General features: G+C 49.3%; 1 protein-coding gene across 15 annotated transcripts in view; it reads left to right on the top strand.

The window, feature by feature from the left end:
• The window catches only part of LOC132779080 (microtubule-associated protein 2-like), a 229,542-nt gene that overhangs the window by 144,438 nt on the left and 58,018 nt on the right, over positions 1-27,086 (top strand). For 13 of the 15 annotated variants that reach the window (XM_060782772.2, XM_060782774.2, XM_060782770.2 and 10 more), the window contains 9 exons: positions 5,194-5,325; positions 12,614-12,730; positions 14,080-14,217; positions 14,685-14,777; positions 16,398-16,499; positions 17,580-17,687; positions 18,737-19,531; positions 19,863-20,036; positions 21,330-25,388. In XM_060782772.2, the coding sequence (XP_060638755.2) occupies positions 5,194-5,325; positions 12,614-12,730; positions 14,080-14,217; positions 14,685-14,777; positions 16,398-16,499; positions 17,580-17,687; positions 18,737-19,531; positions 19,863-20,036; positions 21,330-25,388 (5,718 nt within the window). The remainder of the gene's footprint in view (positions 1-5,193; positions 5,326-12,613; positions 12,731-14,079; positions 14,218-14,684; positions 14,778-16,397; positions 16,500-17,579; positions 17,688-18,736; positions 19,532-19,862; positions 20,037-21,329; positions 25,389-27,086) is intronic. The other 2 variants (XM_060782768.2, XM_060782769.2) reach the window with 2 other exon arrangements.

The following is a 27,086-nucleotide window of genomic DNA, read 5'->3' on the forward strand; positions in this document are numbered from 1 at the left end:
AGTTGAGAAGGGTTTGGTTTCTCTTTTGTTAACATACACACAGAGAGAAACGTTTTGCTAAGGCTCCCAGGTTTCCTTTGGAAGAATCGGTGTCAGTCCGAGGTGCTGATTTATGCCGTTTGGTTCTGCCAGCTCTCAGGGTTTACTAGCACTTATTTTGGACATTCTTGCATCCCAACATCACTCTCCAAATCAGACTCTTGGCTCTCTGGCTTAAAGAAGCCTTTGAGGATTTATGGGAAGTTCTTCAGGCTGAGCTCCAGAAACCAGGCAGGAAAAGGGCCTTTGTCTCAATTTTGGGGATACGGAGTCGAATGCTGTCATCTTGGGAGTCTAGGAATCTGGAAGCTCTGCAGCTTTCTCTGGAGGAAGAACAGCTTCTCATCATCTTGAAACAGAAGGCAGCCTAAGACACCCCCCCCCCCCATGTTGAGTTTACATGACTCCTGTCTTAAAGCTCACAGTGACATGTAACTGTGGTCTGACACAAAGGGAACAATACAGGATCCCTCTGGATCTGCACTGATATCAAGCCCTTGTTTTGGCAACTATACAGGTTTGCAGTTGGCACTCTTGCCTTCCCTACCTTCAGAAGGTTTTCTTATCCTTACTTACTTACTTAGGTGATCCCTCGTTGGACAAGTAAGATGGTCTTCCATGATGGGTTTCCTTGTGGGTCCGTAGGTGGCTGTGGAGCCCTATTCTTGACCCGCATCTTCTCCCACAGTGAAGGCATTGGTTTCCAGGTGGAAGGTGGTCCCGGTCGGGGTTGGCTTGAAGCGCCTTCCTCCTGGCACGTTTCTCTCTTTCACCCTCCACTCATGCCTCCTCGAATTCTGCAGCACTGCTGGTCACAGCTGACCTCCAGCTGGAGCGCTCAAGGGCCAGGGCTTCCCAGTTCTCAGTGTCTATGTCAGAGATTTTCTTATTTTCTTATCCATTACCGACTTAAACCCCATGCATATATCACGGGCACACGATTACCACTCTTCCTTTATGCACATACGTTATTTTCCCACCCAGTGAAAAAGATGGCTGTAAATCTTGGAATTTAATCCTACCCAAATCCAAGCAATTTGTCGGGAAAGGAAGCTCAGTCTCCTCTTTGCTGAATTGGGGCCTGGGTCTGGCAAATGCAGCCAGATTGGCTTTCAAATGCATGAAAGATCCATTTCAATGCCTTCTAGTCATTGGCGTATGTACCAACCACATGCTCTTTGGTGTCTTCCTGGAGGTAAATGGTAGTAAGACCTTGCAGCCCCATTGAAATGGCAATATCTTCTTTTGTCCAACTTGTCCAATAGTGGGGCAAGAGAGAAACAAGTTCAGGACCTGTCTGCTTTAATGATAGTCTATTGGCTTCCAAAGGATGCTCTGCTCCTCGCTGAAGAGTGGCAATCATAACCCTTTCTTGCTGGAAATGCCCCGCTGGGGAGACTTTGAACCTAGCTCAGAAGAGAGAAGCAACATGTTTTGAAAGTCAAATGAAGTTGGGCTCCAAGGAAGAGTGATTTGGATGTCGAGATCCCAGCAGATCCTGGCATCTCGGGACTCAGCCCTCTCTTGCTGTCATCCGCATTTTGGGGGGAGCGGACTCCCCCTCCGGTCTCCCAGGGCTGGCTGCGTCCCCTGGGACGTCCTTCCCGAAATGGCAACAAGAAGCGATGTTGCGTCGCTCCCAGTCATCCTCTTGAGAAGGACACCAACCAAAATAGAGGTGTCTGGAACAGCTGGAGGGGAGGAACCTTCCTCTGCATTGCAAAGGGTGCTTTTGCCTCTTTGGGGGCTTTCTGCCGTTTTCAGGCCACAATGTCTGACAAGTATGTCAAAAATAATTAAGATAAATGAATAGAGTTTGGGGTGATTGGCAGAGGGGACCTTAGGGCCCGTGAAAGTGGGGGCCGCATCCAGACTGAAGACCTCACTTTGCCTGTCATGGGCCGGAGAGATGGGAAGCTTCTCAGTCTGTGCATAAATCTTTAACCCGACAGTTACCAGAGTTGGATATTTAGCAGAAATGGAAACAGGGCAGGTCTCTAGAATCATAGAATCATAGAATCAAAGAGTTCTTGTGGGTTTTTTCGGGCTATATGGCCATGTTCTAGAGGCATTTCTCCTGACGTTTCGCCTGCATCTATGGCAAGCATCCTCAGAGGTGAGGTCAGACCTCACCTCTGAGGATGCTTGCCATAGATGCAGGCGAAACGTCAGGAGAAATGCCTCTAGAACATGGCCATATAGCCCGAAAAAACCCACAAGAACTGAGTGATTCCAGCCATGAAAGCCTTCGACAATACATAGAATCAAAGAGTTGAAAGAGACCTCATGGGCCATCCAGTCCAACCCCCTGCCAAGAAGCATGAATATTGCATTCAAATCACCCCTGACAGATGGCCATCCAGCCTCTGTTTAAAAGCTTCCAAAGAGGGAGCCTCCACCACACTCCGGGGCAGAGAGTTCCACTGCTGAACGGCTCTCACGGTCAGGAAGTTCTTCCTCATGTTCAGATGGCTGGGATGCGCAGTGAACAAGACTGGGCAGCCTCCCTTCTTAAGTCTTTATGGGTTCTTAGGACAGGATCTTAGGTCTCACTCCCCAGCAGCCTTCTTGGTTCCCCTTAATGTGCTTGACGACAATGAGTCTTTCCAGTGGCAATGTGGTGTGGTGTGGTGGGCCCATGCAGGGTGAAGGAGGAGCCCAAGGGTCTCCTTGAAGCCAAGGCAGGGCCCAGCACCAGAACCAGAACCAGGGGCAGTTGTGGTTTGTGTGCGTACATTTGCATCTTAACCCAAAGAGTGGTCTGAGAGCCAGAAGATGTGGTGTGGAGAGAGCAGTGCAACCAGAGAGAGGGTCTGTCAGAAGGAAAAATGGCCAGAAGCACTGAAGCATGAAGGAAGCTTCTGGGTGGTGGACAAGCCTGGGCTAGAAGCAGCACGGGATAGGTGAAGCTCTGGTAGGGTTGAGGAGCCACAGGAGAGTCAGAACAAAGAGAGGGAGAGTAATGAGGTTGCAAGCATCGCACGGTTGACTCCTGGAGAACTAGTGAAGAGGAAGGACAAAGACAGAGAACGAAAGCGAGAAGGCTGGAGCCGGGCAAAGAGAAGCAAGGCAGCTGACCTGGGCATAAAGGGGAGCTTGTCCGTTGAAGCCGACCAGCAGCTGCACCCCCCCCCCCCCCAAAGCCAGAGCCCAGAGCAAGCCCTGGTCAGCCATGGAGCCGTTTCTCTCGCTGAGGCCTCAAACACAGCTCTCTTTGTTTGTTCCTCTCGGCCTATTTACATGATGAGCCTCCTGTCATTGGCTGGTGCTATCGCTGGAGAGCGCAGGACCCACTTCCTGGCCGTGGGTTACCTGTCACGTACGCCCAGGCGCCAGATCCAACAGCTTCCTCACCCAGTTCTCCTCTGAGGGCAGGGAAATCCAGTTATCCAGTTAGGGAGCAGAATGACATGCGGCGCTGAAGGAGCAGATTAGCTCCTGACACACCTCAGCTTTACAACCAGCAAGGTAAGGCAGCCAGGTTGGCAGCGAGGCCAGGGGCCACTCAGGAGGACCCTTCCTCTGACTCTCATGTCCCCTTCCCTCAGCCCGCTCTTCTCCAGGGTCAACGTCCCCAGCTCCCTCGGCCACTCCTCAGAGGGATCCCTGCCTTCCAGGTCTGGGCTTCCTGCTCCTCAGCCCCATTATCTGCCCTTCTTTCTGCAGCAAAGCAAACTCAGTGGCTGCCCTTCCTCTTTCTTTTCTGCTGCCTTGACTTCCCAGAAGCCTCTGGGCTGATGTATCCCCTTGTGTGTGTGACACACACATGCACAAGTGTGTAAAGGTATTTGTGAAGGGTGCTGTATTTAGGAGGAGAAAGACTGGGCGTTCTCCACTTATGAACAATATGCTGATGGTGTTTAATTTCTAAAAACTGAATTCCAGAAGCCATCTTGTCTGCCCCATAAACCCTGTTTCAGAGCTTGGCAATGGCAACCACCAAACCTGGTACTAAGGCAGGCTTTATATGGATATAGAGGGCTCCATACATTTCTGTTGGCTAGCAGAATGAATGGCTAACTATCCGTGTTGGTCAGCTTTTCTTCTATGTGCCTTCAAGGTGTGCTGTGGTAATAAACCCCAAAACAGGAGCCATGGTGACACAGTGTGTTATACCCATGTGCTGGCTGAACTTCTGACCTGAAAGTTGGTAGTTCAAATCCATGAGATGGATAAGCTCCTGTCTGCCACCTCCAGCTTCCCATGCAGAGACATGAGAGAAGCCTTCCACAGAATGATAACACACCTGGGCATCAATTGGCCAATGTCTCTGCAGATGGCCAATTCTCTCACACCAGAAGCGACTTGCAGTTTTTCAAATTGCTCCTGACACGATAAAAAACCCTCAAAAACCAAAATACCTGTGAGGCTTCAGGTGAGGAAGGGTAGATGAAGGAAGGAACAGCTGGTAAAAATTGATCCTGGATGGTATTTCTAAAATCTAGCAATGAAGCATATTCTTCAACTCTGTAATTTTGTCAGCAGGAAGCAACAGAGATACCAAGACAGCAGGTTTCTTAAAGGTTGGGTCGTACAATCTAAGAGTTTCAAATGATAAATAAGAAAAATTAGAATACCTCTGGGCCGGTGTTCCTTCCCCTTTCCACCTTGCTGAGGGGGCAGATAGATCGACAAAATATATTTATATACCTGGGAAATGTAGGGGGAAATGTCTGGAGGACAAATGGAATGGGTTGCAACACAAGTCAGCAGGACAACCTTGAGAAGTGCCTTAAAGAGAAAGACTTGGGATTGTTAGGCAAAATTCAGGATTTGGAGATGAGCCGGGGACAATACTGAGTGATTTCAGGAGGGTAAGTATTAGGAATATCACGAACCCCCTTTAAACCATCTCCCTAGGTTAGAAGGCCAGATTTCATATCTGGTGGAGGTCTTTTACTGCATTTGACTTCAGGATCCCTGACTGGTCCCATTGCTAGTCTTATTCCCAACCCAGCCCTGGCAACTCACTGGGCCACCCTGGGCAAGTCCCACGCTTCCAGCTGCAATGGTGCCAAGCCTCTTCTGGAGAAATTTTGCCAGGAAAACATGATGGTGGGGCAGCTGAAAGCACATTTCAAGAGCAAGCCCTGCCTGATCATTAATAACGGTGCTGTTCCTTTCTTCTCTCTCTCTCTCTCTCTCTCTCTCCAGTGTCCATAGGAAAGATCATGGATGAAAAGATGTCCTGCCAGGAGTTTCTGGACCGCAATGACTCCTGGACGATGGAGGACCGAGGCCACTGCTTTGAGTCCCAGCCAGCCTTTAAGCCCATGGATGTGACAGGTGAGCAGCAACAACCAGAAATAACTTTCCTGATGGGAAATGAAGCCTGTCCGTCATTGTAATTTTTCAGTGAAACCAATGCTGCGTCCTGTATCTTCTTCATTCATAAGGTGATGCATGAAGTGGTCACAGAGTAAACACAGACATCTCCCCTCCATGTGATGGTTCTCAGGAATGGAAATGTAGAAACTGGCCCACTTTGAAATTGAACTTTCCTGATGCAAAAGCTCTTTCCAACAGTGTCCAGGTGGTTGTCAGGTATCGGGGTTATCCCTCTTGTGCAAATCATCTTTTTCTTCTGCAGGTGGCAATTGGTACTGATGGCCACTAAGAGGTAAAGGGTTATCTTTACTGATGGCCACTAAGAGGTAAAGGGTTATCTCTTGCGTGAGAAGTAACCATGATACTCCAGCCAGGAATCCCACAGAGGATCCTCCAAGCACGCAAAGTGCTCCTTGACACACAGTTCTTGTGGGTTTTTTCGGGCTATATGGCCATGTTCTAGAGGCATTTCTCCTGACGTTTCGCCTGCATCTATGGCAAGCATCCTCAGAGGTCTGCTGGGGCTGGGAAAAAGGGGTTTATATATCTGTGGAATGACCAGGGTGAGACAAAAGGCTTTTGTGAGTTGGGCTAGGTGTGAATCTTTTCAACTGACCACCTTGATTAGCATACAATGGGCTGACAGTGCCTGGAGCAAACTCTTCTTGAAAGGTGATTAGATGTCCCTGCCTGTTTTTCTCTCTGCTGTTTTAATTTTAGAATTTTTTAATACTGGTAGCCAGATTTTGTTCATTTTCATGGTTTCTTCCTTTCTGTTGAAATTGTCCACATGTTTGTGGATTTCAATGGCTTCTCTGTGTAGTCTGACATGGTGGTTGTGAGAGTGGTCCAGCACTTCTGTGTTCTCAAATAAAATGCTGTGTCCAGGTTGGTTCATCAGGTGCTCTGCTATGGCTGACTTCTCTGGTTGAAGTAGTCTGCAGTGCCTTTCATGTTCCTGGATTCTTGTCTGGGCGCTGCGTTTGGTGGTCCCTATGTAGACTTGTCCACAGCTGCATGGTATACGGTAGACTCCTGCAGAGGTGAGAGGATCCCTCTTGTCCTTTGCTGAACGTAGCATTTGTTGGATTTTCCTGGTGGGTTTGTAGATTGTTTGTATGTTGTGTTTCCTCATCAGCTTCCCTATGCGATCAGTGGTTCCCTTGATGTATGGCAGGAACACTTTTCCTCTGGGTGGATCTTCGTCTTTACTCTTGTCGCTTGTTCTTGGTCTTGCAGCTCTTCTGATGTCTGAGGTGGAGTATCCATTGGCCTGTAGAGCCCAGTTAAGGTGGTTCAGTTCATCTTGGAGGAGGTGGGGTTCACAGATTCTTTTTGCACGGTCTGCCAAGGCTTTGATGGTGCTTCTTTTTTGACTTGGGTGATGGTTGGAGTTTTTATGGAGATATCTATCTGTGTGTGTGGGTTTTCTGTAAACGGTGTGACCCAATTGTTGATCTGGTTTGCGTATGACTAGGACATCTAGAAAAGGCAGTCTTCCTTCCTTTTCTTTTTCCATAGTGAACTGGATGTTAGGGTGGATGCTGTTAAGATGTTCCAGGAACCTGTTGAGTTCTTCATCTCCATGGCTCCAAATGGTGAAAGTGTCATCCACATATCTGAACCATATAGTGGGCTTTTTGGTTGCTGTTTCAAGAGCTTGTTTTTCAAATTGTTCCATGTAGAAGTTAGCTATGACTGGGCTGAGAGGGCTCCCCATAGCTACTCCATCTTTCTGTTCGTAGAATTCATTGTCCCACTGAAAATAGCTGGTGGTGAGGCAATGGTGGATACTCCACCTCAGACATCAGAAGAGCTGCAAGACCAAGAACAAGCGACAAGAGTAAAGACGAAGATCCACCCAGAGGAAAAGTGTTCCTGCCATACATCAAGGGAACCACTGATCGCATAGGGAAGCTGATGAGGAAACACAACATACAAACAATCTACAAACCCACCAGGAAAATCCAACAAATGCTACGTTCAGCAAAGGACAAGAGGGATCCTCTCACCTCTGCAGGAGTCTACCGTATACCATGCAGCTGTGGACAAGTCTACATAGGGACCACCAAACGCAGCGCCCAGACAAGAATCCAGGAACATGAAAGGCACTGCAGACTACTTCAACCAGAGAAGTCAGCCATAGCAGAGCACCTGATGAACCAACCTGGACACAGCATTTTATTTGAGAACACAGAAGTGCTGGACCACTCTCACAACCACCATGTCAGACTACACAGAGAAGCCATTGAAATCCACAAACATGTGGACAATTTCAACAGAAAGGAAGAAACCATGAAAATGAACAAAATCTGGCTACCAGTATTAAAAAATTCTAAAATTAAAACAGCAGAGAGAAAAACAGGCAGGGACATCTAATCACCTTTCAAGAAGAGTTTGCTCCAGGCACTGTCAGCCCATTGTATGCTAATCAAGGTGGTCAGTTGAAAAGATTCACACCTAGCCCAACTCACAAAAGCCTTTTGTCTCACCCTGGTCATTCCACAGATATATAAACCCCTTTTTCCCAGCCCCAGCAGACCTCTGAGGATGCTTGCCATAGATGCAGGCGAAACGTCAGGAGAAATGCCTCTAGAACATGGCCATATAGCCCGAAAAAACCCACAAGAACTGAGTGATTCCGGCCATGAAAGCCTTCGACAATACATTGCTCCTTGACAGTTGCTTGCCCTTTCTCGGTTTGCTGCAGCATCCTTGGACTGACGTATTTGGAGCACTTTTGATTCTCTTTCACAAGCTTTGACTGGCAAGAACCGGCTTAGAACGGCTACCTTTGCCAATCCAGGTAACAGGTGAAAATTCATGAGAAGTCGTGGCTCTCTGGGAAAGACTGCAGTCCTTGGTAAGATCAAAGGCAGCAGAGAAAGGGAAAGAAGGCATTGCGGGAGGATGGAGCCCATCAAGGGAGACACACTGGCCTAAGTCTGCAAGAGGATGAGGAACTTGGAGGTCTTTTGTTCATGAAGCCAGAGTTGATGTGATGACAATTAACCAAATATACAGCCTTTCCTTAATACCATGTAGGAAGCAGATCCCTTCTCATCTTTGAAGCAAAGCACCAGGAATATCAGAGGCGCAAATGGCAAACCTTGTGCAAGAAAATCCAATTAAATGAGTGGAGATGCCCTAAGCATTTGAAGATGCTTGGATTTCCTATCAAAACACCCTGCATTTCTTCAGATTCCTTCCTGCTTATTGATTGTAAGAACATTAATCAGTTGCAGTTCAGTTCTGTCTGCCCTGGTTATAGGAGTGCATTGAGCACCCCAATCGGTAGGCTTAATTTCCCTTAAAACTTGGGTCTCCTCCACCTGAAACTATGTTTGAGGATACCTCAGAAGATTCAGTGGCTCTTTGGGAGGCTGGTTCTGTTGCCAGATCAGATTCACAAGAGACGTGAAAGGAGATTGACCTCTGAGTTGACCTGCCTTCTGCAGCGTGCTGTTTCCTCTCATTACCCACTCCCCCTGCGAGTTGCTCCTTTGCATGAATAATCCCATTAATAAGTAATAAACAGGCCCATCAGGGGCAATTCTGCTGCAGGAGCATTTGCATGAGGAGAGGTGGTGGGAATTGGTGTGTTATGGGGCATAAACAATGGGCTGAGTCATTCTTTCCTCCCTCTTTGCAAGGAACGTATTGCATTGTATCCATGTGGCTACCTATGTGAGGAGGAACTCTCTCTCTCCAACCCTTTGCAATTCAATTTCACACTGCAGTTGGCTCAGAAGAGCTTGTGGAGGCCGGTCTGCAGAGCTGGGGCAGAAGGATTAGTCGAGGGCGTATGACGGCATCACTGAATCCATTTGCTCTCAGTGTCATGTTTTAAAGCTGGTTGAAGTCTTCTGTTTCACCTGAAGAGCAAAGGAAAGGGGAGGATGTTGTCAGCATTGCTTCTACGAAGACAAGGGTAGGAATACCAATCCTCCCAGGCACTGCTTGTAACTCGCAGCAGCTCTAGTTAAAGTAGAAGTGGAGCTCCTTGGCATCTGCTGTGATCTGTGAGAAGAGACTTTTGGGATAGGAGTTGGTTGCTGATGTGTAGGGATAGCTTTCATTTAGGCCTCCAGAATTGGGTCTCTTTCTTGCCTTAGGAGCAAGAAAGCGCATGGAAACCATGTTTCTTGTTTTCTGTGGCCACCATCTTTCTGCATATTGACCAAGGGAACAATTGTAGGACATCCCCTGCAACGCCTTCCGGTGGCTGGCAAGTTGAAATTCCCCGTTGCAGGAATCCCTAAACCCTGCTTTCAACTTGGCTTTCATCCACTTCCTAAATAATTAGAAGAGCAGATGAACAGTCATTGTTCTCTTCCTTCAGTGAAGGTTTGGAATGGCCAAGGAGTCACGGAAGTTACTTTATCTTTTGGGGGTGCAAGTTCCTCGGAATTCCTTACACAGAAGCTGTTGTCTCAGAATAACTGTCTTGAGAGGAGCTCTTGAGTAGAAATGCAACTCCGTATTATGTCCACTGATGAAGAAACTGGCACAGGAGAAGTCCAAGGAACAGCTGGTTCTGCATGGAGGCCCAAGTGTCCAAACAATGGAAGAGATGAACCAAGGGCTACTCTCATGCGGTTCAAGTTAAACATGAGCCAACAATGTGATGTGGCGGCAAAAAAAGCCAATGGGATTTTGGCCTGCATCAATAGGAGCATAGTGTCTAGATCTAAGGAAGTAATGCTACCCCTCTATTCCGCTTTGGTTAGACCACATCTGGAATATTGTGTCCAATTCTGGGCACCACAATTCAAGAGAGATATTGACAAGCTAGAATGTGTCCAGAGGAGGGCGACTAAAATGATAAAGGGTCTGGAGAACAAGCCCTATGAGGAGCGGCTTAAGGAGGTGGGCATGTTTAGCCTGAAGAAGAGAAGGCTGAGAGGAGATATGATAGCCATGTATAAATATGTGAGAGGAAGCCACAGGGGGGAGGAGGGAGCAAGCTTGTTTTCTGCTTCCCTGGAGGCTAGGACGCAATGGAACAATGGCTTCAAACTACAAGAGAGGAGATTCCATCTGAACATGAGGAAGAACTTCCTGACTGTGAGAGCCGTTCAGCAGTGGAACTCTCTGCCCCGGAGTGTGGTGGAGGCTCCTTCTTTGGAAGCTTTTAAACAGAGGCTGGATGGCCATCTGTCAGGGGTGATTTGAATACAATATTCCTGCTTCTTGGCAGAATGGGGTTGGAGTGGATGGCCGATGAGGTCTCTTCCAACTCTTTGATTCTATGATTCTATGATTCTTCCAACATGGTTATCCTACACCTCCACCACCCTCTGTTATAAGTGTTGCCCAACCTTTCACTTCTCCTGTTGTATTTGTGTCTCTTCATTGCATAATCATGGATACTTAACATGGAAGATGTTCTTGGCCGGCTTTGCTTAGTGTGCTGTCACTTGGGCAGGTTGGTGGGCTGCCCATCTGGAGAGAAGGGCTCATTTTGGAAAAGCTGTCTGGACCGCAAGGAGGCCACGGCGTCACTCATCTGCCTCTGCCTTGTGGAGGGCATAATGGGAGTCCTGGCACAAGCTAAAAAGATGGAGGTGTGGACAGGAGCCAGGTGTGAAGACTGTCAAGAAGGGGCTGGACACCCTTACCTGCTTGCAAATCCATACCTCTCTCTTGTGCAGATGCCTTTCTTGATGTGCCTTCTCTGTGAAATCGTCCCTTGATTCAATTGGCATTCTCCCCCCTCCTGTCAAAGGTTCTGCCAAATTGGGCCGCATCCCGAGGAGAGAGGGAATCTCCCCGAGCCATTTTCATGTGGATCAATGGTTCTTGCATGTTAGCCGGCCCAGCAATCAATTATGAGGCCTTGACCTGTGCAGAAGGCGGCATGGCAGCTTTCCTCTCTCCATCCTGATTAGAGCTGTTAATGACATTTTGTTTTATTACATTGTTTATAACCTCTCTTCTATCGAAAGGGCTCAGGGGGATATACAGGAAAAAGCTGTGCTCAGGTGCAATACCTGAACACGATAGAGCCAGAAGATGCACAAGGCCAGGCACTAATACCAGAGACGCTTTCATGATGAACTCTGTTCGAACCCAGGATTTCTTATAGTTGTTGGGATGGAAGAAGAAAGCTTTCAAGTTCAGCATTTAGTCTTTGAAATCTTACCCTTATCACCACAGAATGTGAAAATGTAGCAGTGCATCTTGTTGGGAACCCAAACAAGATGCACTGCTACATTTTCACATTCTGTGGTGATAAGGGTAAGATTTCAAAGTCACTATGCCTCTCTATTTCAGGAGTCCTGTGCTGTTTTTGTGGGCTCACAAATCTCCTCAAAGTTAGGGTTGACCCAATATATTTTGGTGCTTGAGACAGAAAATCCAGATCTCCCCTTCCCTTTCCACTCCTGGTAAACAAACCCTAAAGTACAAGGCATGACATTACTCAAAATGAGCTGTCCATGGGTTGTTCCCCGAGTCTTCTGCCCAAAGCCAATGACTTCCCTTGGCGAAAGTGGTGCTTGGCTGTGTCCAGAGAGTTGCCAGGAGGTGGTCTGATGGAAACCTGAGTGCTTCCACATGAGCAGAATAAAAAAGAGAGGACATGAAGCCTCCTAATGGCTACCACTTCACTCATTGGGTCTCTTGTTGTGTCTGACTAGAAAGGAGAGGCAGACAAGAAAGATGGACGTAACTACCTCTTTTCTTTCTTCTGCTTGGAAACAATCTCCAGGGGAAAGTGGTCCCGCACTCCTCTTTGCCTATTCAATAGGGCCTTACTTCTGGGGCAGGGAAAGTGCAGATGGGTTTGTAACTCCAGGGACCAACAGTTCCCCCTATTTTTGCTGCCCCTGAATGTCTCCAAATACCAACTGGGATCATAGGGTCAATTTTGCTCTGCTTTTGGCCAGCCTCTGTGCCCATTGGGGTACTCAGACGTTGACTGGAAGTCATTTCCTTTTGGGAGAAAGCCTAAAATGGCTGAATGATGTCCCCAAATATGACAGAATTAGCCATGGTGGCATTGGAGGGAGACAAATATGCAGGCATTTTGGTGAGAGTGGCAAGAGGTCCAGCTCTCCAAGGTTTCCCTGATCCCAGTGCAGCCCCATAGCCTCAAGCAGTTCCCCACCTTGGAGGCAGGAAGAAGTGTGGGCTGTGGGAGGAGGACCAGGCTTTATGACCACCACCCCACCTCATCCCACCCCACCCCACTGTCCCAGAGGCGGGAACAAAAGGCCTCTGACCGCTGCCAATTGTCCTCTAGAGCCTTTCAAGATGAACCGGGAGGACGTCCTCTCTGACCTGCTGCTGCTTCCCCAGGAAATGATGAACGTGCCGCCCTTCGGGGGGTATTTTGGAGCTCCCAGCGAAGAAAGCCCTGGTACCGTTCCCCATTGTGCCGCCTCCGTTGCATAACTCTTCCCGCTTTCAAGTGCCACTAAGGGATTCTTCTGCATGGCTGACATCTTTCTTCCTCCTCAGTTGCTTTGAAACTCACATTAATTATGGAAAGTGTTGGAGAGGGACATCATCTGCTCTCTCACTAAACCTCTTTCTCCCCCTAAACTTCTGCGGACTTTCAGGACCTGCATGCCTGCTGTGCCCCCACCAAACTGGGCTTCTTGGGTGGGGGGTGAAGTCCTCTATACGGACTCTCTTGGTGAAAGGTCTAACTTCAGAGCAAGTGTTCTTTACTGGGGGGATTAAGTACCCGTGGGTCTCCTTCTTCCCTTTATATCTTTAACTCACTGCACTTTCAGGATCTCCAGCCCTCCTTTCTCTTTGCAGGCAGAAGAAAAAGATGTGGAATGGACTACAGATGCTTTTGGAGCTTTAGCACTGGCCAACTCTTCTCTGGGTTTGGGATTGGAAAATGTTTTAGTTCAGAGATGGGCAAAGTGCTACCTCAGCCCCCAGTGATGCTTCTGTGGCGCTTGATGCCTCTAGAAAACCTAGACCAACCTTTTTTCCTGGCCAAAATAAAAGGAGGCATTGCTGCTTAGGTGCAACAATTAACTTCTAAATGGGTTTATGCTGTTTAGCATCAAGCAATATCCTTTTTTGGCCATTTTGATGTTTTCATATACATTTATTTTGGTAGCATATAGAGTCCTTGGGTCATCCCATTAAAAGGGCTCCTGAACCTGCCACAGTTGTCCACCTCTGATGTTACCATAGAGGAAAACATTGGAGCTGACATGCTGTGTGCTTTTGGGGCTGTATGTCCATATTCTAGCAGCATTCTCTCCTGCGTTTCACCTTCACTGTGGCTGGCATCTTCAGAGGATTCCTCTGAAGAACCTCTGAAGATACCATTAGCCACAGATTCAGGTGAAATGTCAGGAGAGATTGCCGCTGGAACATGGCCATACAGCCCAAAAATCTCACAGCAACCCATTGGGGCTGGCAGACTCTGCAAAACAAAAGAACATGCCACTGTGTGTGACCATGAATTAGCTGCTGGAATTGGCTTCTCCATGCCCACATGAGCCTCATTTCAGGTAGAATGTAACCACAGAGTTGGAAGGAACTTCAAGGGCCATGGAACCCATCTTGTTGGAATCTACAGCTAAAGAACCCCAGGGAGGTGGCCACCCAGCCTTCGTTTACAACAGAGAAAAGTCCGTCAATCCAATGAGGTTGCCAGTTGCACCGTCAAATGGCTCCATTTCCCAGCAGTAGCAAAAAACCATGAAGGAAGTGTAGCCAACTTGCTCTTGTTTCTTCCAGCACCTTTTGGAGTTTCGGGAGTCCCTGAGCAGCCCCACCTCCTGGGAGCCCCACACTCTCCTGCCCATGTTTTTGACCCACTGTCCTTCCTGGGTGGAGACACAGGGGCAGAGACACGGCTGAACCAGAACCAAGCAGGTGAGCCTTGCATGGACCTCCTGCCTCCTGGGCAGAGTTGGGGAATCAAGGGCCTAGACCGTGGAGACCTGTAGGTTTGTGGGGGTGGGATAGGATTAACAAGGTGGTTGGTAGAAGCAACAACACCTGCAGATTGGGAAAGTATCTGCATGTGAAGTGGGGCCTCTCCAGTTCTGCCAGTGTATGGAATGGGCAGATGTTGCCTGAGGACTTCCAGGTGACTGCTACCAAGGCCTACCAAGGCCTTTCTTAAAAAAAAACAAAGCCACCTTTTGGGATGTTTACCCTAAGGCAGTGGTTCTCAACCTGGGGTCCCCAGATGTTTTTGGCCTTCAACTCCCAGAAATCCCAGCCAGTTTACCAGTGGTTAGGATTTCTGGATGTTGTAGGCCAAAAACATCTGGAGACCCAAGGTTGGGAACCACTGCTCTAAGGGTCTCTGTGCCTCTGCTTACTGTCTCCTTCAGCACCTGCACAAGTAGTGGGACCTCCCGAAGATTTCTGGATGGGAGCTCAGCACTTCATGGGAGGGCAGGGAGCCCCTTTCTTTGAGCCTCCAGGTAAAAACACAGAGAGGAGAGGCTGGTCTCCATTTTGTGTGGCGGACGCACTGCCAGCTCTTTACTGGGCTGAGGCCTTGGTACCCACCAGCAAGTCATGCATCTTGCACATTCTCCTCCATGCATTCTCTTACTCCCTTGGTTGTTGTCATTGAACCAATGCCATGTGGACTCTTTTTGAACCAAAGATGGTTGCACAGGGCCAGCTATAGTTTCCTTGGTTTTTCACAGAGATTGCTTCCAGAAATGACATCTGGGATGCCAAAGGTTAAGCGACCAGCTTGAAAAAGCAATTCTGAGCAGACCTGTGAATTCTGTTCTTTGACAGTACTCCCAAGTTCTGCCATCCTCTTGATCCAGTTTGTTTGTTTGTTTGTTTGTTTGTTTAGAGCTTTTATAACCCGATCTTCTCGACCTCCAAAGAGGGACTCAGGCCAGCTAACAGCAGAAAATTCATACACACATAGAATAAACATAATAGCATCATAATACATTAATACAAAAATACATTAAAATACAGATCATACAATTACAAAAACCGGGTCGTCAGAGTCAAATCAAAAATTCATCACCATCCGCCAGTGTGGTCAGCCGTTATTGACTCAGTCATCATTCTGCAAATGCTATATTCCAAAGCCAAGATTTTACCAGCTTTCTGAAAGTCAGGAGGGAAGGGGCAGATCTAATCTCCAATGGGAGAGAGTTCCAGAGCCGAGGGGCCACCACTGAGAAGGCCCTGTCCCTTGTCCCCACCAGACGCGATTGTGAAGGAGGTGGGACCGAGAGCAGGGCCCCTCCAGAAGATCTTAACAACCTTGATGGTTCATAGGGGAGAATCCGTTCGGACAGGTAAACAGGGCCAGAGTTGTTTAGGGATTTATAGGTCAACACCAGCGCTTTGAATTGTGTTCGGGAGCTAATTGGCAGCCAGTGGAGCTGACGCAGCAGAGGAGTAGTATGCTCCCTGTACCCTGCTCCTGTTAGTAGTCTGGCTGCCGCTCGTTGGACTAGTTGAAGCTTCTGGGCAGTCTTCAGAGGCAACCCCACGTAGAGAGTGTTGCAGTAGTCTATACGGGATGTAACCAGAGCATGGACCATTATTTTCTGGGCCTTCTTTTCCTCCCTCCCGAACAACCTGAGCTTTCTCAGGTTTCTCTTTTTTTGCTTCTGAGCCCCCTCCCAGGCATTTGAGGGGGTTGAAATCAGTGAAGTGTTGAGTGATGTCCTTCTAGTCAGATGCAGAATGTTTGCCTCATCCACTGAGACCTCCAGAAGAATCCAGTGGATGTTGTTTGGATGCCACCCATCTGCTTCCATCGCTTTGCCCCTTTTTGCTCCCACCCATAGACGAAAGCATTACAGGTCTTCTTCTGCTCTGCTGAAAGGAAGATGCACAGGAGTGGATGGAGACACAAGAGTAGGGCCCAAGCCCAAACATTTCTCTTGCTCACACACTTCTTCGGCTTACACCTTCAAATGACCGTTGTAGCCCGTTAGCCAATTTTGATGCCATGTTGTTCCAAAGTCATGCTTTATAGGTCTTTGAAGAGTTCTTTTAGGTCTTTGAGGAGCTGGTGGCCCTGACTTGTCCTCTGTGTCAGTGGTGTCCCTCTCTTTTAGTGCCCAGCCAGATCCCTGACATGGCAGCGATGCATGGGCTGGGAAGCCCCTCTGCGGGACTGGCCGACTTCATGGGGCAGCCAAAACTGTCTCCGTTGGCAGGTAAGAGCAAGTTTAGTTGTCTTTGACATCTGCCCCCCCCCCCCTTCATCCTGCCAGTCTTCCAGAGGGGCCTCTTTGGTGGGTGAATAGCGTAACTGGGTGAGGCAGAAATGGGCACATCCTGCCACAAAGTGCATTTGTGGCAGCATGATCCCTGCAGATTAAGCCAGGAGGGATAGGAGGTTTGGTTTTTGCTCACCTGGTGGGCTGTGGCAGTTGTTGGCCAGGAGATCCAGGCTTGGTTTTCTCTTTTGCATGGAACTCCTGCTCCTTGCATGTGGATAGATTTGCCATTGTGTCACTGTATGAGTGTTGGTCATGCAGTTGCATGGACGAATGGGCCTGAGTTTGATTCCCCTTCAGCAACAAAGAGTCACATCCTTTTTGCTTTTTCCAAATATTTTCAAAGGGGAGGGGGAAGAATCAGGCCTTCCTAAATAGTATTTATATGTTGGGTTGTATAAATTTTGTTAGTATGGTTGTTGTTGTATTTGGGCATGAAATGTTTGCCTTTTATGTTTGCAATCTGCCTTGAGTCCCTTTGGGGAGATAGAGCGGAATATAAATGAAGTTTTTTTATTATTATTTTACTGACACAAAAGCACAGTATGTCACAGCAAACGAGATCTATGTGCTGGATTTTGTATCATAAAATCACAAGTTGAACACTTCCCAAGTGCCTAGGGCTGTGTGATTTATTATTATTATTATTATTATTATTATTATTATTATTATTATTCTGACACATAAACACAGTATGTCACAGCAAATGAGATATATATGTTGGATTTCGTATCACAAAATCACAAGTTGAACACTTCCCAAGCGTCTAGGACTGTGTGAATTATTATTATTATTATTATTATTATTATTATTATTATTATTATTTTACTGACACAAAAACACAGTGTGACACAGCAAAGAGATCTATATGCTGGATTTCGTATCACAAAATCACAAGTCGAACACTTCCCAAGCGTCTAGGACTGTGTTATGTATTATGTATTATTTATTTATTATTATTATTATTATTATTATTATTATTCCATCTGAACGTTCTCTTTGGGTCGATCTTTGCAGCCCCTTTTTCTCCGGCTGGTGCAGGTCCTGCTCCTTCAGTCGATGAGCTGGTGGGCTTCGAACCATCGTTTAGTCACAAATCCCTTCCGCCTAAAGAGTCTCCAGCAGGTGAGCCCCGCTTGGCCTGAGAACTTGTGAATGACCCATTTGGGGTTTTCTCCTAAAGGTCACAGAATCAGAAAAAAGTATAGGGTTGGACAGTTTTGCCAGTGTAAGGATCCTTGGCTAAAGTCTCGCGCAGAGATAACCATGCAAGGGAGAATCAGGGCCCTTCTACACTGTCATATAATCCAGATTATTGAAGCAGATAATCCACATCATCTGCTTAGAACTGGATTATATGAGTCTACACTGCCATATAGTTAAATTCAAAGCAGATAATCTGGATTTTATATGACAGTATAGAAGGGGCCTCCATCATCTTCAGAAGTAACTTCTTCCATGGTTGACAGCTTTTCCAGTCTCCTTCCCTTTACTCAGAATGTCCTTTCTTGCACTTTGAATCCATTAGTTTAGATTCTGTCCTCTGGAGCAGCTGAAAACCAGTTTGCTCCTTTGAGAGGCTTTCAGATGCTTGATGACGGCTAACCTCCCTCTCAGTCTTCGCTTCTCCAGGCAAACGTATCCTGCTCCCTCCACCATTTCTCACAGGGTTTTGTTTCTTGATCTTGAAGGGAAAGGGCCAAATAAGAGGAACAAGGGGAGAGGTTTTGGTCCTCTGCCTCTTCACCTCTCTTCTTTGCAGCCTCAATTCATAATTTAAATGCTCATAATGCAGAAACCATCTGGAGAGGCCTGCTGGAAGAGATTGGTCTTTAAGGGTATTTTCAACTTAGGCAGCATGTCCAACTGTCAGAGCCCTTCCAGCAGGTTCCTCCAGAATTTGGGGGCAGCTGAAGATAAAGTCCTCAGGTTAGCAGTTACCAGCCCAGTCCCCCCCCCCCCATAAGACCTGAGTGTATAGGCTGATTATATGGGACGAGGCCATCTCATAAGTAATATGGGTCCAAACCATGTAAGATTTGGGGGGTAACAACCAACAAGGGTCACATGAGCCATGGGCCCTTGGTTCTAGGCATTGCCAGATCTTTGCAGAAGCAACTGCAAACTGACGGTGTCTGGGAAAAGGCCTCTCTTTCTCCTTCTCCTTGGAACAGGTTCTCCTGAAGCGACTGGAACTAAGGAACCCAAAGCCAAGGCCACGGACGCCACATCCCCAGGTGCAGGCAGCTCCCCAGGACTGGGAAACCCTGGAGGGAGCAATCCTCTTCCAGGCCAGAACAAGGAGAAGGAGGAAGGCTGCCTGTCTCCCAGCAAGGAGGACGCAGGCAAGCCTTCCTCCAGCCAGAAGTCGGAAGAGAGTAAAGCTCCGCTCGGCCTTGCAGTGGAGGAAAAGGCAGCTCCGGCCCAACATCTCGGCCAGAAGGAAGAAGAGAGTAAGCCCTCCCTCGCCCTCTTTACAAAGGAAACGGAGAGCAAACTGCCCAGCCCCAAAGCAGAAGAACCCAAACAGACAGAAAAGGCCAATGAGGCCAAGAGCACTCCCACCGAGAAGGCTTCTCCTGCCCAGAAAGTTGAAGAACCGAAGGCTTCCCCTCCCAAACAGGCAGAGAAAGCGGAAGAGGACAAGGCCGCCCCTGCCCCCAAACACATAGAGAAAGTGGAGGAGAGCAAATCTCCTTCTGACCCAAAACATCCAGAGAAACCAGAGGAGAGCAAGTCTCCTTCTGGGGCCAAACAGGCAGAGAAGCCAGAGGAGAGCAAGGCTGTGCCTAGAGCGGAGGCAAAGACTCCTTCCTCCCCCAGCCCTCAAGCAGAACAGTTCCTAGGGCTGGAGAAACCGGAGGAGAAGAGCAAGAAGGCTCCCGCTGTGTCTCCCGAGAAGCCAGAGGAGCCAAAGCAGACGCCGCCACCGCCAGCCAAACCCGTGGAGCATCCTCCAGAGCCTGCAGGTAAGGAAGGACCAGATCCATTACTACAAGGAGCCCTCTTCTCTCCTCTTTCTGGCAGCTAGGAAAGGCCCCCTCCTTCCTCTCTTGGAGTCTGCTCCCCTCACCAATATTGAGGCTCTTAACCTGAGAGACAGGCTTCTAGGGAAAGAAGCAGCATTCCCAGTGCCATACTGGGACCACGTCGGTAGTCTGCCCAGTTTTCTCTGGGAATCAAGGAGAAGCCAAGAAGGAAAGGCTTGCTTACTGTGGCTGTTGTCTGTGCTTTTGACCATGTGGGCAAGCAGTAGAGAAATCCCTTTTTGCAATCACTTTCTGCTTTTGTTTCTGGCAGCATTGAAAGAAGCCGTGTCCCCAGGAGAGTCCAAGGCCAAAGAGGCCAAAGAGACTGCTCCGGAGAAGCCGGCCCCTACTCCCTTGGAAGCAGCCAAGGCCAAGGAAGCGCCTGCGCCTTGCCCGGAGAAGCCTCCAGAGGTGGCTCCAGAGAAGGCCTCCCCAGAACCTGCAGGTAAGTGGGAAGGGGAAGGGGAGTCCAGCTCCACCTCACACACCTGCTTCCCAGCCTCATCCCATTGCAAAGGGATTCCTCCTCCTGCTGTGGAAGCAGCAAGCCTCCATCTTCTGTGGCTCTTTTAAGGAATGGCCTCACCTTACTCTTCACCCTTCCTCCTATTAGCTCCCCCTTTTCTGCCCCACGTTGGGCACCCCCACATGGCATTGCTAACACGAAAGTGGTAGCAAGGGTCCAGAACAAAACCCTGTGTCCTTTTGTTCTGCGATTCATGTTTATTTCTTGTGTCCAAGAGCCATTGGTTTAATTTTTGCGAGTGGCCCTTTGCAGCAAACACTTTAAGAAAGACTGCTTTATCTTTGAGTGGGGGAAGGGCTCTGCTAGGTCCTCCAACTTCTCTGAGATGGGGGCCCGGCTTGGGCAGAGAGGCCTTGGGGGCCTCCACCCTGGAGAAGAAACACTCTGGGTCCAACTACAGCCAGAGATCCTGAACCTGTAGAAGGGTTTGATCTTCTCATTCTAGTCTTGCCTATCCACTCTCCATCCACTGATGCCAACCTCCTTCCACATCTGTATTTGCCAATGTTTTCCCTTCCCGCACGAAAAGTTCTCTATTTCAGGTTCCTGCTGTGCACCTGACCTTTTCTTACCTAAGGGAAGAGGTGAAACGGACTCTGCAGGAAGTTTTAGAAAAGGTTTCAGGCCTGCTATCTTTAAACAATAAAGCAGTTGTTTGAATATCCTTTGTAGAAAAAGTATGAAGAGTTTATGTATGATATAGAAGAGAAAAAGGAAGTATAAAATGCAATGGGTTCCTACTCTTCCCGTTCCCCCAAACAATGTGGTTATGATGGGAGTTGAGGCTGCAGTCAGCTGCAGACCAAGGACAGGTTTCAGGGGCCCACTGAGGCCCCTGAAACCCCAACTCTCCACTTAAAAAAGAATTTGGCATAATTCTGTGTGGCCTTTGCCCAAAATCTTCACAGAGAGCCTCCCTAAGTAGGCAAAAACATGTTCAGCCCCATGCAGAAAACAACTTAGCATCCACAAGTAACTGCATTTTCAATGGAATATTTTGCAAAATGGCTACAGGAAGTGACACAGCATCACTTCCAGTTGCCATTTTGGGAAGTTTCTGATGAGAATAGATGTCTTTGGGAATGCCATGGTGGAGCTTTAGCCTGGGGTGGAGTGAGGGTGGGCAGGAGCGAATGGGCCCTGGCCCCAGGAAGACCTTGGGGCCCTAGTGAGGAATTGCTCTGGTTCTTGAGCAAACTTCCTGTGTTCCAGGTGCTCCTTCGGTCCAAGTAAGACAAGCTCACAAGCCCAGTGACCACCACAGGTTCAGCAGAACAAAATCTGCCCGAGTGACAGTGGCAGACGCCCCGGAGGAGCCCCTGGTAGGTTTCCCGGCTCAGAAGAGTCACGACCGAGGAGGAGACCCCTCTTTCATGGCAGAATATGGTCCTCCTGCTGGAACATCCCCTCGGAGCAGGGCTTCCCCAAGGAAGGCAGCTAGCCAGCCCTTGGAGTCCGGGGAGGCCCCAAGGGACGTTTTGCGAGAGGCCTGGGACCTGGAAGCCTCGGCAGCCTTGAAGAAGAAGAAGAAGAAACCCAAACAGAAAAGGACCCAGCAGCAGCCAAGGGTGGCAGAGACCTTGGAAGGCAACGCTGAAAGGCTGCAGGCTCCGTGTGTCGCTGAACCTCACAAGCCGGAGCCCCTTGAGAGCACAAAGGCATGCTTTGGTCCTTCCACAGAAATTCTTGGGAAGGAGGCTTCTTCTGTGCAGAGAGGAGACACTCTGAGCCTGCCCACGGTTCCTGCCAAAGGAGAGCCTCCCCTGCAGGTGGAAGGCCCTTCCAGGCTTGGGATGGATGCAAAAGCAGGTGAATCCAGCAGCGTGGAAGTGATGAGTGATGACAGATTAATGTTGCAGTCCAAAAGCAAACAGAAGGAATCGTCTGAGGAAGAAGAGCGGAAACACCAGGCTCAGCAGAACAAGCAAGGGAGCCCTGCCAGTTTGGGGGGAATAACTCCCTTGGGGGAAAGCACAGAGTCAGGAGGACCCCCTCTCAAGGACCTGCACCCTGATTTCCAGACCAGCAAGAATGATGAGGACAAGCCTTCAGTCACAGTTCAGAAAGTGGGCCCAGCTCCTTGGGGAGAAGGCTTGCCAAAGGAGAAGGAGGAGGAAAAGGGCAATGTGGCTGGCAAAGAAGTCACCATCTTTCCTGCTGAAGTCCCAGCTGCCGAAAAGAACAAGGGAGGAGACTCCCCAGAGAAACCCAAGCAAAGAAGCCCTGTCGCCTGGGAGTCTCTGCCAACATTGGGCCCCTTGGGGGCACTTTCGTCCCCAAAGGCAAAGGAGAGCAGTGCCGCCAAAAGTGAAACGCTTGATGATGGGTCTGCAGAAACACTCCACTTCTCGGAAACGAAGCCTGACTCAGCCAAGCCCCTTCCTCCTGCTGAGCCCATTGAGGGTCTGAAAGTGCCTTTCACCGACACCAACAAGGGAGCCTGCCCCAGCCCTTTGGAAGAGCCAGCTGGGCTCCTGCCCAGGACCGGGAGTGACCAGGCCAAGAAGAGGGGCAGCGACGGGAAAAGCAAGAGGGGGAAGAACCACTCGGAGCAGCGAGCGTTCCTTTTGGATGGCAAGGCCAATTCCAGCAAGGCCCCAGGTGCCCAGGAAGCTGAGTTGGTGGCCAAAAGCATCGAGGTGGGCTTCTCCAGTGCCGTGGAAAACAAAACCCCTCTTAGCTCTGGAGGGCTGGCAGAGAAGCCCAAGAAAAGGAACAGTGAAGGGAAGGGAAAAAGATCTGCCGAGAAAAGTTCCCTTGGGCCTTCCTTCTTCCTGGACATGGGGAATGGCTCGGGGCAAATCCAGTTTGAAGGGAGCAGCCCTGAACAGACCACAGGCCATGGGAGAGCCGGGACTGGTCTCTTCGCTGCCAGCCAGCCATTGGAAACTGCTGGAGATGCAGCAAAGCTGCAAAATGTCACAACTGCACCTGGAGGGGAAAAGGCATCGAAGGCTGCAACCAGACCGACCGAGGAGTGGCTTGACTTCCCTCCCTCAGCATATCCCTTCATCTCGGAAATGCCAGGTAAAGAGTCAGGGCACCCTGCACTTCTTGAGGAGAGTGCCCAGGCCAAGGGGTCTGCCATACTGGATACAGGCGAAAGGCTCCCCATTTTAGAGAGTCCCCCCACCCTGGATCCCGTGTCGCTGTTTCCAATGAGCAAACCCAAAAAGAGGGGCAGTGACGGGAGAAGCAAGAGGGCTGGGAGAAGTCCGTTGGAGCAGCCATTCCTCTTGGAGACGCTTGATCTGAATCAGCCCACCAAGGGTGCTGGGATAAGCAAAGAAATGGGCCCTGCTGGTAAAGATTTGCTATCTGGGGCAGCCCCATTGCTGGAACCATCTTGTGAAAGTCAGGCACTGCTTCCTGCTACAAAACAGATGGAGACACCCAAGGGAAAGAAGAGTGAGGCCTTGAGCATGGCTACAGAAAGCAGTGGCTCTGAGCAGCCTCCCGCTTCTGATTGGAAAACGCTCGGTTTCAAGCCAGAGAAGATGACTAAAGTCACTGAAAAAGGGCAGGAAACCAAGCCTGGGTTGGAGGTGGAAAATGTAATAGATACCCTGAAATTGCACGCTGAGCTTGTGGCGGAAGAGCCAAAGGGGCAGACTGTGGAAGGGCAAGGACATCAAGCTCATAGCATTTTGGAGGCAAAGCCAGAGCCAGTTAAACTCGTGAGTGTGGATCATAAGATGGTTGCAAGTGAAAACGCAAAGGCAAAAGAATTGGAGCATCTCTTGGAGCATTCAAAAGCTGCTGGCCCAGCCACTGTTGGATCACTTCTCAATGAAGCTCCTGTAGGTTCGGGAGAGGGAAAAGGCAGAAAAGATGAGTTGTGTTTGGAAGAACCCTTTCTTTTGGGGGCCAAGGAAGAAGCCGGTCGGGATTTGGAAGTTGAAAGAGAGGCAAATTCAAAAGACCTCTCTTCCCCCAGATGCAACAAGGAGGAAAGAGGCAGCGGCTCAGAGTTTGCAAACAAACAGGATCTCACCAGCACGAGGCCCATCAAACGTGGCAATGACCGGAAAGGCAAAAAGGCTGCCAGTGGCCCTGCGCGGTCCGTGACCCTTCAGGCAAAGGCAGAACCCAGCAAAGGGCCAGGGTCAGAGTATCCCATAGCGGAAACTGAGTTCATGGATGAGAACAGAAACATTAAGGGCCTTCCTCCAGGGCATCGGATGCACTGGGAGGAGAATACAGAACGCTTTTTTGGACCCTTCGCTCCATCAGTCACTCTTAAGGAAAGTCAAGGACTGGGCTGCCCTTTCCTAGAGGGCAAGTTGGATGGTGACCCAAGCAAGGGACAGGTTTTCCTTCCTGAAATGCCAAAGGATGCCAGCAAAAGTGAGCGGAAGGATCAGCAGGAACTCCAAGAGAATTTGGCAAAGCTGGAAGGTCCTGAGGCTCCAGTGGAGGCTTCCCTTTTGATGAAAGCAGGTGATGAAACCAGAGAGAAGAGGAAGAGAGGTAAGCGGCCCCCACTGGATAGACTCCCCACACCGGAGGCTGGAGCAGGGAAGGATCTGGCCACCTCTTCAGTTCCAGCAGAAAGTGGAGGAGAACAACTCGTGCAGGACTCCGGGCATGGTCTAGCCAAACTGCCAGTGGAGGGGGTGCCAAAGATGGTTGCTGCTGCAACAGAAGGAGGCAGCTTTTCTGGAGTAGGTTCCAACATCCCTCCTGTGGAGTTGCCATCCCTTTGGGAGAGCAAGAAAGAAGCGGCCACGCTTGAGGCCCTGACTGCTGCCCTCGTGGGTGGTAGTGCCGAAGTGTTAGCAGAAAGTAAGGAAGGAGCAGCAGACCAGGAGGCCTTTGGATGTCTTGATGGCTCAGGAAGTCAGGCCCAGGCAGATAAGGCCCCAGAGGATGCACACGCAGAGGAAGCACCTCCTGCTAACAAACCCAGAGACCTCTCTGAGCATCTGGAGCCTGATGATGATGTGAAGGAGCCAACACTCAGCCCACCAGCCCAGGCAGCCAGCAAGGAGGACGCCAGTCATTTGCAGAAGGCGCTTGAGCCGAAAGAAGCACAGAGTCCTGAGTTTGACGCCGGGGAGGGCTCCGTCTTGATCCAGCAGGCTGACCAAGTGGAAAAAGAGCCCAAAAAGGAGGCCAGAGCCAAAGCCCCTCCACCAATGAAAGGCTACATGAGACCCACCAAGTCAAGAGGGCTCCCTCCTCCGCCACAGAGGGTCACGGTGAGCCAGCCGGGCAGGAGAAGGCCGGGCCAAGCTGACAGCACAGCCTCCCTGCACAGGCAAGAGAAAGGTGTGTGTTTGCAACTGTGGCCTGCCTGCCTACCAGCAATAATGCATACTACAGCTTGTGTGTGGGAGTTTGCTCCATGTTGGCAGGTTGGCATGAGCACCTAACTGTTAATCCTGCGCCCAGCGCACAAATGGTACCCGGCATGACTGTGTATGGCTGTTTTTTGCCTCCAAAGAGCCTGTTTGATTCTGCTTGCCTGTTTTCACGGCACTAACGGCCAGATTTGGAAGAACTGACATTGTGAGCCAAGCTCCGTAGCTTCTCTGTGTGCTTCTCCTTGTTTATGTGTTGGGTACACCTATTCACTTGGGTTACAGACTGGGAGCTGCTTGGCCCCTCGTTTCATGACGTCTTCCCTTTACCTGAGGCTGAGGCCTTGGTGTGCTCAGGCACACACATTTACACATTTAGTCCCTAGACCAAAGCCTCTCAACTGAATCCCCTTTTGTCCTCGTAGGGTTGCTGATCTGTGGGGGGAGCAGCGTGCAGCCAAGTGTTTAAGAGGCTCTTGTGGGATGTCTGAGGAAAGTGGGAGGGTTATTAGGAATCCCCTTCCAAGTGGACTTCTCGAAATAGTGATCGACCATGCCGGAAGGGGGCAATCTTCCCGAGATGAAGGGAACTGTCAAGGGATGATCACTGCATATCCTGAAAGGTGTCTGCTCAACATTATTTCCATACCAATAGACACAAATACATATGTATATATGCATATATGTGTATACTCTAAACGACAGAGTGGGCCTGACCATCATTGTCGACACTGTGCCGGTCATTTGAACTATTTGGGTTGTGTAGTCTTTACCAAGTTACATGTTACTAAGGGTTTTTAAACCAGTTTTACAACCAATATAATTTCTTTCTTTAAAGCATTAGTTTGCATCCACTTTGTAAACATTAGCCAGCGCTGGTGTTTTCCCTAAAGCACGTTTAATTGGGCAGGGTTCAACGGTGCTTTGGGAAACAGAGAGAATGCATGGGCTCTGGACCTACTGGGTCCTTCTGATCAGCTTCCAGATCCCGTACCCCATTGGTTTCTGGGGCCCCTTTCCTGGTTGATGGGTTGGTGCCACTCAGCAGAATTTGGTTGCCTTGGTTTGCATGGAGGACTCTGGACCGACTAATAAAAGTTGGAGTGATGCTGGCCTGAATGTTTTGCTGTGGTTTTGTGGATGTCGTGTATCATTCATGAGGGTTGCGTAACCTGCATCCTAGTTCTATTTTGGGGCAAGTGCTGTTCTCTGCCTGTCGGTGGGTCTCCTGGGAGGCCGGGGTGTATCAGGGTGTTTCTTGCATGAGGGTGCAAATGGGAAGGTGTTTAATGGGATTGCAGCAAGCCTGTTCCTTTTCACACTGCTATTTTCCTCTCCTTGTGATCTGCTGTATTAAAAAGGGACAGGAGCATACGTAGGAGGAAGATGCAAATCAGAAAAGGGCTGAGAAAGTGTGACTTGCCAAAGGTCAGCCAGCTGGTTGATGGTTGGGAATTTGAGCTCTAGGTTCTTGTGGGTTTTTTCGGGCTATAGGGGCATGTTCTAGAGCAGTGGTTCTCAACCTGGGGTCCCCAGATGTTTTTGGCCTTCAACTCCCAGAAATCCTAACAGCTGGTAAACTGGCTGGGATTTCTGGGAGTTGTAGGCTAGAAACATCTGGGGACCACAGGTTGAGAACTACTGTTCTAGAGGCATTTCTCCTGAC

Source organism: Anolis sagrei, chromosome 6 (genome assembly GCF_037176765.1).
Source record: "Anolis sagrei isolate rAnoSag1 chromosome 6, rAnoSag1.mat, whole genome shotgun sequence".
Lineage (NCBI taxonomy): Eukaryota > Metazoa > Chordata > Lepidosauria > Squamata > Dactyloidae > Anolis > Anolis sagrei.